The 12,051-nt window shown below is 45.2% G+C and overlaps 1 protein-coding gene across 1 annotated transcript in view; it reads left to right on the top strand.

Annotated features, from left to right (window-relative positions):
• Positions 1-9,510, top strand: part of LOC132577568 (phospholipid-transporting ATPase VD-like) — a 66,217-nt gene extending 56,707 nt beyond the window's left edge. The window contains exons 18-20 of the mRNA XM_060247359.1: positions 3,257-3,361; positions 5,935-6,122; positions 9,324-9,510. Of these exons, the coding sequence (XP_060103342.1) occupies positions 3,257-3,361; positions 5,935-6,122; positions 9,324-9,510 (480 nt within the window). The remainder of the gene's footprint in view (positions 1-3,256; positions 3,362-5,934; positions 6,123-9,323) is intronic.
• Positions 9,511-12,051: the final 2,541 nt, after the last annotated feature.

Below are 12,051 nucleotides of genomic sequence, written 5' to 3'. Positions count from 1 at the left end.
CTTCAAAATCCTTCAAAGTCCAATCACGGGAAGACTTTTTTACCAAATTGGAGAATCCTAAAATGCCACCTCAACTCCCAGATGACTCAGATTCAGAAGACTCGGGTTCTTCTATCTCGGAAGTGGAACATCCAGCTTTTCCCAGTTCCCCAGGCTTTGATGTCACCCAACAAGTCTGACTCTCACCATCCAAAGGCTCCAAGACTTATCTCAACCTGATAACCACTATGGCTGAGGCCCTTAATATAACTTTACCATCTGATTCACCTAACATGGTCCATGACCTTGTTCAGGCTGACTTACCTGCAAGTTCTCTCATACCCATGCTCCTTGTCCATCTTGAGGGGCTATACAAAGCTTGGGACAAGCCTGCCTCCATCCTGCCAACTTAAAAAATGGTTCAACTCCTTGTATTGAGTTCATTCCCTGATTCGAAGTTTTTTTCCTTCTCATCCACTGCCAAATTTTATCATTGTTCACTCAGCTACCAGGGCTAAACCTTCTAGACATCCAGCTCCACCTGATCATGAAGGGCGAAAACTAGATACTCTAGCCCACAAGATGTACACCGTCACATCCACAAACTCCAAAATTAATAACTGTTTGGCTTACTTCTCTGCCTACATCTTCAGTCTTGCAAACCATTTTACTCCACTTATTTCTGCCTTACCTGATGCCTCTCAAAAGACAGCAACCAACTTAGTTTCTGAGCTCTCCAGAGTCAGTAAGCAGCAAATTAACGCCATCTGTCATGCTGGTTCTTGTTCCTCAAGAGTTTTTGCTACTTCTGTGGCTCTCAGACATCATGCTTGGCTTTGTTTCACAAATTGCAGCCTGACGTCAAACAAAAGATTGAAGATCTCGCCTTTGATGGTCAGGAGTTATTCCATGCCTCTAAAGACAAGCTTTTGACGTCCATGGATGATGGCCACAAGCTACAATTTCAGTCTTTCACCTGGCCTTGCTCCTGGAGATCTTTTTATAAAAAACATTAAAGATCTCCTAAGCAATCTAACTATTGGAACTACCCAAACTAAACAGTCGTACCAACAAAAACCTCAGACCACTAAAAAGCCTACTCCTCCCTCCAAACAGTATCTTTGGCTCTGTTCCTTACTCGCCTTGCCCACAACCTCTTCACTCCTTCCACAGGCACGAGACTGTCCCCCTTCCTCAAGGCTTGGCACAAGTAGAATTATGGGTAGTAACCATAATTTGCATTGGTTACTCCATCGAGTTCATCTCCCCTCTTCGCCGCCATCGATTCATCACCACTCACCCATCCCCCTACTGCAAGCAGAAGTCTAAGATCTGCTCCAGAAGAGAGCTATAGAACCCGTCCCTCCACATCTACATCGGAAGGGTTTTTACTTCATATACTTTCTGGTGCCCAACAGGGATGGCGGCAAACAACCCATCATGGATCTCCAAAAATTAAACAGATAATCTACAAAAGATTCAGAATGATCAGCATTCAATCCATTCTCCCCCTGATTCCTCAAGGGTCCTGGATAGCATCTCTGGATCTCCAGGATGACTGGTTTCATATAACAATCACACCTCAACATTGAAGATTCCTGTGCTTCTCAGTAAGACATCAACACTTCCAGTATTGCACCCTACCATTCAGCCTGTCCACTGCTCCTCGAGTGTTCACGAAATCTATGGTGGTGGTTGTATCAACTCTTCATCTTCACAACATCTCCAGAACATAGACAACTGGCTGCTGGTCTCGCATTCATCGAAACAGTTAGAGAGCGACATCAATGTGACTCTATTACTTCTTGCTTCCCTTGGTCTGTGTGTAAACCTTGCCAAGTCCCATTTAATTCCAGCTCAAGACCTTCAATACATAGGTGCTTGGCTGTGAACTCTCCCACATCTAGCCTTCCTCCCTCTTGATCACAGCATTCACAATTCAAACGTTGGCTGCTGCTCTTCAGCAATCTTCGCGTCAACCAGCCTTAGCAATCCAATGGCTGCGACCACATCTGTCTTACGTTTTGGCAGGTTATGGTTGCTACCTCGCCAAATTTGGTTTGTTCGTGCCTTCTGCCCTCACAGACAACCTCAGGACACTGTTCTGACAGTGCCTCAACCTCCTAGACTACCTGTCCTTGTAGACTGTCCAGCTCAATCTCCTAGAGGGAATGCCTTTCACCTTCTCTCCATTGTGACAACATATGCCTCAAAGTGGGGTTGGGCAGCCCACTTAGATGCCAGATCAGAGGTCTCTGGACTCCTTCAGAATGGATGCTTCACATCAATTGCCTAAAGCTAATGGCAATACAAAGGTCCCTGCATTCGTTCCTCCCCTCTCTAATCAGCTACCATGTCCAGATTGCAACAGACAACATGGCCACTGTTTTTTATATCAACAGACAAGGGGGGACCAAGTCAACCCATCTTTGCCGGCTGGCCATTGCTCTCTGGGAATGGTGCATCATGAACATCTATCTCTCTCAAGGCTCTCCAAGGGACATAGGGGGAAAGACTAGGCTTCCCAATTCCCCAGTCCCAGCAGGGGAATTCCCGGTTTTCCAAGCTCCACCCTGCCCCCAGCCAGCTGGCCAGCAGAGAAAGCCCCGCCCCTGCAGACACCTTGCATTTTAAAATGTGTGTGTGTGTGCCTTTAAATTTGAGCAGGAAGTGAAAGCTGCATTGGGAGGGGTCACTAACAGAGCCAGGTGTGTGTGAGAGAGCAGAGTCCTTCTGCTTGCTTTCGTATCAGAAGTCTTTGTATAGGAATCAGAGCCAGTAAGTGTGTGTATGTGTGTGTGTGTATGTGAGAGAGAGAGAGAGCACTCTCTGTGCTTGTTTTTGATTAATTTCAGACGTCTTTCTTTCCATTTGCTTATGTTAGTCTGAAGAAGTTGGTCGGAAATACAGCAGCTCCTGTGCGTAAAGCCCCAGTGAGATCACAAAAGTGTGTGCTTGCAAACTCTGTTTATTTTGGCTGCTTTGTTAGTGTGCTCACTTTCATTTACTGGAATTGCTGCTGCTGTTGGGGAACAAGGAAATGAAGACTACTCAGGGAAATTGCATGACTGTATTTTTATTTACTTTAGAGAATGGGAAAGTCTCCTGGCTTCACCTCCAAAGTCCTAAGGTATTTTCTGAGTTGGCAACCCTAGGAGAGACAGTCCCTTCTCACTAGGCATTAGTGAGAAGAAAAGTAGAAAAAAGTTGAAAGAGTGCCGTATGGACTTTTGTGGGACTGGAGGCAAGAACATATAAACTTCTTGTTCCTTTGCAGACATATGCTGGTTCTGATATAGACATCTTTTCCTTTGGGGGACCTCTGAACACTTCTATCTTCTTTGTAATATTGCTACACCTTCTGATAGAAAGCAAATCTGTGGTGAGTGTGTTCTACATTCTCTAAGGTTAATTCATGCAGTATTATTGGATCAGCAAAGATTAGCACAAAATGTACTTTTACTAGCAACATGGTGAATGTCTTCCTTGGAATATACTCTCGTATTTCAGCACCACAGCAAATAGGCTTTGGCAGTCCAAGATGTGACAAATATATCAGCTAGCCACACAAGCACCCACTCAAATAGCATTTACTGTGAGAACTTCGCTGTATCTAAACGTAATGTGAGAATCAGGCTTGATCTCACAAAACAGCTGCTTTGTCCCTTAATGACAATTTAAGAGGCCTTGACTGACTCCATCTCCCTCTCTCTGTTTCATAGGATCCATTCTTTGATTCATTTGTGGGTAAATTCCAGTCATGTTGGGGGTCTTACTTATGAGTAGACATGGCAGTGCAGATCACAACCTTGTTAACACAGAATCTGGCAGGACTGTTGGGGAGGGGGGTTCCGGCTGTGGCATCACATCACTGACACGGATTGCTCTAAAAGTTGCTGGAAACTCTGTGGTAACTCTGTTGAGTTTCCAGTGATTCCTAGAGCTACCCTATGTCATTTCCAGCTTTTTACCAAAAGTGACATGCTGCAGCAGGATCTTTTTCCCCCCACTGCCACTTTGAGTGGCTGCAAGCAATGGGAGTCAGGGGGACAGGGGATCCCCTCTGTGAGAGCCAGTTTGGTGTAGCGGTTAAGTGTGCGGACTCTTATCTGGGAGAACCGGGTTTGATTCCCCACTCTTCCACTTGCAGCTGCTGGAATGGCCTTGGGTCAGCCATAGCTCTGGCAGAGGTTGTCCTTGAAAAGGCAGCTGCTGTGAGAGCCCTCTCAGCTCCACCCACCTCACAGGGTTTCTGTTGCGGGGGGAGAAGATATAGGAGATTGTAAGCCACTCTGAGTCTTTGATTCAGAGAGAAGGGCGGGATATAAATCTATAGTCTTCTTCTTCTTCTCCCCAGCAAGGGGCTTTAGGGACCTGCGCATGAGCCAAGGGCGGGGGATGGAGTTGAATGCAATTACTAGGGACCTTTGTGTCCAGGGCTCTTTTTTTGTAGAAAAAGCCCAGCAGGAACTCATTTGCATTTTAGGCCACATCCCCTGACACCAAGCCAGCCAGAACTGCATTCCTGTGTGTTTCTGCTTTTAAGAAGCCCTGTTTGTGTCAGAGATAGATAGCCCTAAGTGGCTGAAATGATCAACAGGACCCAGAGAGACAGAGAAACTGCATGAAGACTTAGCAGCACATATCTCCAGCCTGTTAATACAGAAGAACTGGAAATGAGAATATGAACTATCTACTTATTCTGAAGTCTCCACCTTGCTCTAAAGGCCCATTTAAAAATATCACATTTTTTTTTTCTCTCATTGCACTTCATTTATTATGTCATGTTGTTGCTTATCTAAGGAAGGATTCAAACAGGAGGGGTAGCTGCATAAAATCATGGCACTTGTACTTAAAGGGAAGGTGGGATGTTGGCTACAAAAGCACAAGGGTGGTAACAGAAGCTTAACAGGCTGGTTGGAGTCTACAGAAAACCTCTTCTCCAAAGGTGCCACTCAGTATGCTTCCAAGCAGCTCCCATAGGCTTCTCAACTTTCTGTGTCCACCCTGAGAGGATAGGGGGTTGAGGGTCATGAAGAGAACAATTTATTGGAGCAAATGTTGAATTCCTCTGTGTGGCATGGTTTCCACATAAAGACAATGGGAATGAACTTTGGGCCTGTGCATTCTCTCTTTCCTCCACTTATGGCTCAACCGTGAAAGCTGCTTTTGCAGTATTCTGGTTGCATCCAAACCACAGGCTGTGGTTTTGTTCTTTTCCCTACAAACCAGTATTCTGAACCACAGTTTAAATATGGTTTGCAGTGGAGAGAGTGAACTAGAGCTGCCAAGCCCCCGGGCTGGGCGGGGGTTCTCCTGCCTGGGAGATTCCCAACCCGCTGGCTCACATTGGGCTGGTGGGGGGAACCTCCCCCGATGTTGCCAGCACAATGACATCACCCACAAGTGATGTCATCACACTGGAGACATCGAACACCGGCCACTCTAGGCGTTTCCAGAAAACTCTTATGTTTTCCCCGGACACTCTAGCAATTTAGGAGGGAAAACTCTATGGTACAATAGGTACCATAAGAGTTTTTCCCTCCCAGAATGCTAGAGCATCCAGGAAAACCAGAGTTTTCCCACAAATTCCTAGAGCGGCCAACGCGTGACATTGCTGGCATGATGTTACCTGCAGGTGACATCATCGCGCCATGTGCACTTTGCACTCATGAAAAAAGTCTCCTGCCGGAGGTCGCAGGGGGCAACCCTAGAGCTAACTACAATTTGAGATTTGGACGCAGTATTTTTTCCCTGTAAAGCAGAAGTCTTTCAGTTATCAATAGTAGGAATGGGGAAAGGGAGCACAGTAGCTGAAGGATCCCCAGATTTAATCCATAACAAGACGTTATGGGGGAGGGGGTTATCGAAACTTATATTTCTGCCTTTCTAATCATCTCACACACCAGAGAAGTAGATTCTAATATGCTTGTTCTTTTTAAAAACAAAAAACAGAATTGGATATATGAGGCTACGATGATAGGAAGCATTGTACTATATTTCTCCTTCGCTGTCATCTTTGGAGCTACCTGCATTCTCTGCAACCCACCAGCCAACCCGTACTGGATCATGCAGAGGCACCTGGCTGATCCAAGCTTCTTCTTGGTTTGCATCATGTCGATAGTGGTGGCTCTGTTTCCCAGGTATTTTACTAGTTCTGACCCAGAACTCTTTGGGATAGAAAGCAATTTCATTTCCGTGTGACCTGGTGCACTGTGGTTCTTTTGCCTTTGCTTCCTGCATTACACTGCAATAGATCTGCGTCAGTCACAGAGTATAAACTCAACAGGGAGTTATGGTCACAGCCAATCCCAGCTCTTTGTAAAGTGTGCCTCTGTTCTAAAACACCTGCTTCTCCCATTCACGCTTTACGCTTTTAGTGTTGGCCTGCAGTAGAAGAGCTTTCTGACAAAGAGAGGGTGGACTCTCAAAAGCTTATACCCTGGACATCTTGTTGGTCTTTAAGGAGCTTCTAGACTCAAAGCCGTATCTTAGGTTTATGTCTTATAACAGGGATGGGGAACCTTTTTTCTGCCAAGGGCCACTTAGAAACTTATAACATCATTCACGGACCAGCAGGAACTCATTAGCATATTAGGTACAATATTAGCATATTAGGTCCCGCCATCTGAGATAATCAAGTGGAAGTTGAATTGGTGGAAGCTGGCTCCCACCCCCCACCCCTGCCACCTCTCCTTCCCTCCCTTCATGCAGAAACTGCAGCTGCTCCCACCAGACCCAAGGCACCCAAATACCCCACCAACTGTCCTTCACAACACCCACCACTCAGGCTCCAGAAACAGAGAGAGAGAAATAAAGGGAGATAAAGAAATGAGAGGGAAGAAAAGGAATTAAAGGAAATAAAGAAAGGGGGGAGAAATGGAAATAAAGGGAAATAAAGAATTGAGGGGGAGAGAAAAGAAAATAAAGGGGGAGAAGAAAGGGAAACAGAAAGGGGGAACAAAAACATGAAAGGGAAACTAAAACATGACCACCACCACCCCGCCAGCCAACCGCCCTAAGGAGGCTGCTACGCAGCCTGGCCCGCCTAGCCCAGTGACCCCTGGAGAGGGGAGGCCGGCATGCAGCCCGGAGATCACCGCCGGCTGAGTGGGGAGGCTGGCGCGCAGCCTGGAGATTGCCATTGGCTGGGTGGGAAGGCTGGCGCTTAACCCGGCCCAGAGATCGCCACCAGCCAGCTGGGAATGGGGAGGCTGGTGTGCAGCCCTGCAATCGCTGCTGGCCAGCTGGGCCTGGGAGGCCGGCGCACAGCACGGCCCAGAGATCCTTACAGGCCAGCTGGGCCCAGGGAGGCTGCTGGGGGCCAGTCCAAGGGGTCTTGTGGGCTGTAAATGGCCTGCGGATGGAGGTTCCCCGCCCCTGTCTTACAATAATGTGTGAAGTGGCATGAAGCAAACAGCACTACTTTTGTAGGTGATGCGCAGCTGTTACTTTCAGTAACACCACAGCCTGTATTTGAGGGGAATTAGTTACTATAGGTGTTGAAATATGTGGAACAGAATGGGGAAAAGACATAAAATTTCTGCTCTTCTCTCAGGGCACAGTCTTCAAGCTCACATACTGTTCCACTGGTTAAAATAGACTTTCAAGTTTAAATCAATCCAGCCCCAATTAGATCAAAACAAATTAAAAAGCAGAACCACCACATGAAAAAAGGCCTACACACCGACTGCACTCTTTGTCACTGATTCCTCACTAGCAGTTGCTTTGCCCCCCCAGGCTTCTGCTTTCTCCGGCTCAAGCAATCAATTCCCCACCGGTTGCTGCACAGATGCATTTTGATCTGTGGCTCCCTCCAGTTCTCCTTGTGGTTTCCTACTCTTGTTTCTTGTCTCTATCCAAGTTATCACTGAAGTGGTAAACCAAGAATGTTGTTTTGGCATCGGGGGGCGGGGCGGGGGAGTGGAGGGTATCTCATATGACTGAAAGGTTGGCCAAAGAACCCCCAGATAGAAAACTAGTAGAACAAAGTTAGAGTCCAGTGGCACCTTTAACTGGTGTTAAGAAGGGCCATTCCATTCTTCGAGCCTCTTTACCTGTAATCTGAAGCTGGTTTAGCATCTTAGTGAAAGCCCTGCCATTATGTGTATGGATAAGGACCTCAGAAATATTGCTAAAGCTCCACATCACAGCAGATCTAAAGTCTTAAAGTTGAATAGTGAGCTCAGAGAAGCTTTTTCAGCAGGGGATTTACCTAAGCAGAGTTAAACCCATTTTTGCCCTTTGGCAAAGTTTGACTCTGCTTAGTTGGTCTCTAAGCCCTGCAGTGGGCTTAAAGAGGCACCAGTCCTTTCCAACTCTGGGATGACGTCACATCACGATGTTTTCATGGCAGACTTTTTATGGGGTGGTTTGCCATTGCCTTCCCCAGTCTTTTACACTCCCCCGCCCCCCAGCAAGCTGGCTACTCATTTTATTGACCTCGGAAGGATGGAAGGCTGAGTCAACCTTGAGCCGGCTACCTGAACCCAGCTTCCGTCGGAATCGGACTCAGGTTGTGGGCAGAGCTTGGACTGCGGGACTGCAGCTTTACCACTCTGCACCACGGGGCAGTGGACTTACAAGGGTGCAATTGCTTAGGGCTTGCTCTGTTTGGCCGTGAGGACTTTAGTCCTACTGGTTTGATGTTGCATTACTTTTATATACCCAGTATTGTGGCTTAGCAGAGAGAAGTGATCTGGGAGAGGCCATCCATTGAGCATTAAAGCTGACCTGGACAGTGTTACCTCCCCGTGTCTCCTCCAAACACTTTATATGTTGAGCTGTGATACCACTTCAAGCTGCAGAGCTGAGCAGGGGCTAACATGATTGCATTGTTCTTCATACAACAGAATTGATGCTGTACCATGAAGCTCTCAAGGTGACTTTTTGGGCCAGTCATAACACCTCACATATTTCTTGAGATTAAAATGGCCGAGGGACCTTGAGATCTCTGGAGGAAGGGGCAGAGGAAATGTAATGGACAAATAAATATGGGCACTATGCTGCACATGCCGTCAATGAGTTTTTACCTACTTGCTTTCCCCCCATATAGCTAGAAATGTAAATAAATGTCAAACTACCTGCAGTCAGAATCACCAAGTCATTCTCTGATGATCAGTGCTTTGCTGGTTTCAGCATAACTGGCAATTGTTTGGGTGAAGCACAGCTTCTGGGTTTATGGTCCTTAGTTATTGAGAGAAAGAATGGTAGTTATAACCAAATGGATATGGAAATTATTTACTCTCAAGTCAGGACAGTACATTTTCCCAAGGCCACACACTGAAATGCCAGACTGAACTAACCTTTATTTACAACTTTCCCCACTCTTTTTAATATTCTAGGTATATCTTCAGGGTGATACAAGGTACCATGTTTCCAACTCCAGTAATGAAAGCCCAACAGATGGAAAGTCATTCCGCTGTGCCAAGGGGAAGTCAGATGAACAGCAGAAAAATAGGCCCAACAAGAGTCAGTCAGGACTGGTCACTCGACCTGCCTGTGAAAGAGGGAGCAAAACTGGGTGTATGAAGCTGGGTTTAGCCACCGCCACTTTCTTCGACCCACGAGGAAGCCCAGCCGAGAGTGGCAGCATTACTGTTTCTATCAGTCACCTTCCTCCCTTCTCTCCTCTTCTCAGCCGCCCACTGCCCAACTCAGTCACTGCCTAGACTAATATCACTTCATTTTTACTTTATTATAGTTATGTAGATTAGGAGAGTGAGAGGGGGTGGGAATTGAGCGGTTATAAAACTAACAACTGTAAGTTTGTTTTTGATTACTGCATAAAAGGTTAATAAATTACAGTTAACTGTTAAGAGTTGTTGTTTTATTATTTTTCCAGTAGAGGGGAAAGAGCTTAATTTTATTGAATAATTATTTAATGACGGTTTTGCTAAATATTGATAATTATCTCCTGGATCGTAGGTTCTATTTTTTGCTATAAGGGAGGTTAATTACTAAGTTAATTAGTAAGTCAGTTTTAAATACAAGAACTTTTAATTTCTCATAATTTCAGGGAAATTTTAATATCAAGTAGATATAGTGATAATTGATTATTATCCGGCCCCTCCTGCAAGGAGTTCGTAAACCTGGAACTGTAGATTATGGCTGTATCAGAATACCAACAAACACCGAATAGAATCGGTATAGCATGATTCTCAAATTGCCATCTTTTGCTTTTGTGACTGGAATTGATGTTTTAAAGTTTTAATCTCTATTGCTATAATTTTTTGTTGTACGTTCATAGGGAGCGCAGGATATAAATTAAATTAATAATAATTGGAGTTCTTAGGTCTCAATTCATAGCACTGACTGAAGCTGTTATATTAGAAACTTTAAAATGATAGAAAGTTATAGACTAACCTCACCAAGTGTAAGAGGCCGAAACAATAAAATAAAACTTTAGAAGATCACTTCCAGCCTCTTCAATCTAAATCCCGACATTTTACTGTTATAGGAAACCCATCTAAAGTCAGAGATCAAACTTTTTCAGTTTTAAAAAAAGTTCTCTTCAATACATGGCAGCAGGTTCTTCCAAAGCCAGAGGAATACCTATGCTATTCTCCCATAAACTGTAGTTTACACTCAAAGGCATAGAAATAGATCCAAAAGGCCATTTTATCTTTGACAAAGAGGTGTTGGATACTCAAAGGTTAACATTAGCTTCTATCTATGCACCAAACATGTTTCAGCTAAACATTTTAGACAATACATTAGCCAGGAAGGTGACCTTATTTTAAGTAGTTAGCTCAACTACATTATGGACAAAAGTTTTGATAGAGATCTCATCCAAAAAAGCACGTATTGACAAGAGTTCAACCCATTTTATGGAATAGCACCTGAAAGATCCTAAGAATCAATCCAGGCTGAATGCCCAGCTGGCCATTTTGTAATCTAAGAACTATAGAAAGTATAAGTTGGAAACACTGCACACTGAATGCCTGGCCAAGATTACTACTGCTGCTGCTGCTGCTACTACTACTACTATGCACTCTCATAGACAAAATTGAATAACTCAGTCGTACCCTGGACTGTAAAGCAGAACTTTTAATATCTGTTCTTCTCTTCTTATGTACCTTATGTAACATGTAACAAATGATGTCCAGGTGCCAGGGCCAGGTTTTTTGGTGCCCTAGGCGAGGCTACCTATTTGCACCCCCCCCCCAAAAAAACCCCCAATTTTAAAAAACAGAAGAAATGTAGGAAAAATGAAGAACACTAAACTTGAAATTCCGTTAGTCTTTAAGGATGCCACGAAGACTCCTTGTTATTTTCTCTACAACAGATTAACATGGCTAAAATTAGTAACAAATCTGCACTATATGGCATACAGAGTGCATATTGCTTACCAGTCTCCTCTTATAAAAACCACTGAGCAAAGCAGCCACACATACTTAGTTTGCACACCACAAATATGCAGCTCTTACATCTGTGCATCACGTTCGCTGTGCTGGCCAGCAAACTAAGCATGCAGCTACTCCACATGGGTGATAGCAGTGAGACACTGAGCCCACACGTGTTATGAGCCACCTTCTGATTCCGACCAGTTGTCTTTCTAGCCCAGATTCCTGTTCCCAACAGTGGCCAGTCAGATGCCACGGGGGGAAGCACACAAGCAAGGCCCTCAGTTGTCACCCGCTGACTGCTCCTCGGCAGCTGTCAATCGATGGAATGCTGCCTCTGAACTGGCTACCATAGATGACCCACCCTCCATAAATCTACCCAATCCTGCCCCCTTCAAATCTAAGCTAGCAGCCATCACTGCACCTTGCGGCACCATGAGTCAACTACTCTTTACAAAAGAGAGCTTTCTGCCTCATACCACCATCATGCTTAAATTGAGCATTATAACAGTGTGAGTGGGGTGATGGAATGAGGGGCAAGTTAAGACTAGAAGGCGATTAATCCCTTACTAGCAAGTAAAATGACTGAGTGCTTAGGTTGCTACTACCTCCAGGTGGTGGCTGGAGATCTCCTGAGATTACAGGAAACAGATCAGTTCACCTGGAGAAGGTGGACTCTGTCGCATTACACCCCACTGAAGTCCCTCCCCAAACCTTGCCATCCTCA

Source organism: Heteronotia binoei, chromosome 9 (genome assembly GCF_032191835.1).
Source record: "Heteronotia binoei isolate CCM8104 ecotype False Entrance Well chromosome 9, APGP_CSIRO_Hbin_v1, whole genome shotgun sequence".
Classification (NCBI taxonomy): Eukaryota; Metazoa; Chordata; class Lepidosauria; order Squamata; family Gekkonidae; genus Heteronotia; species Heteronotia binoei.
Note: the sequence above shows the minus strand (reverse complement) of the source record. Positions and strands in the feature narration are given on the sequence as shown.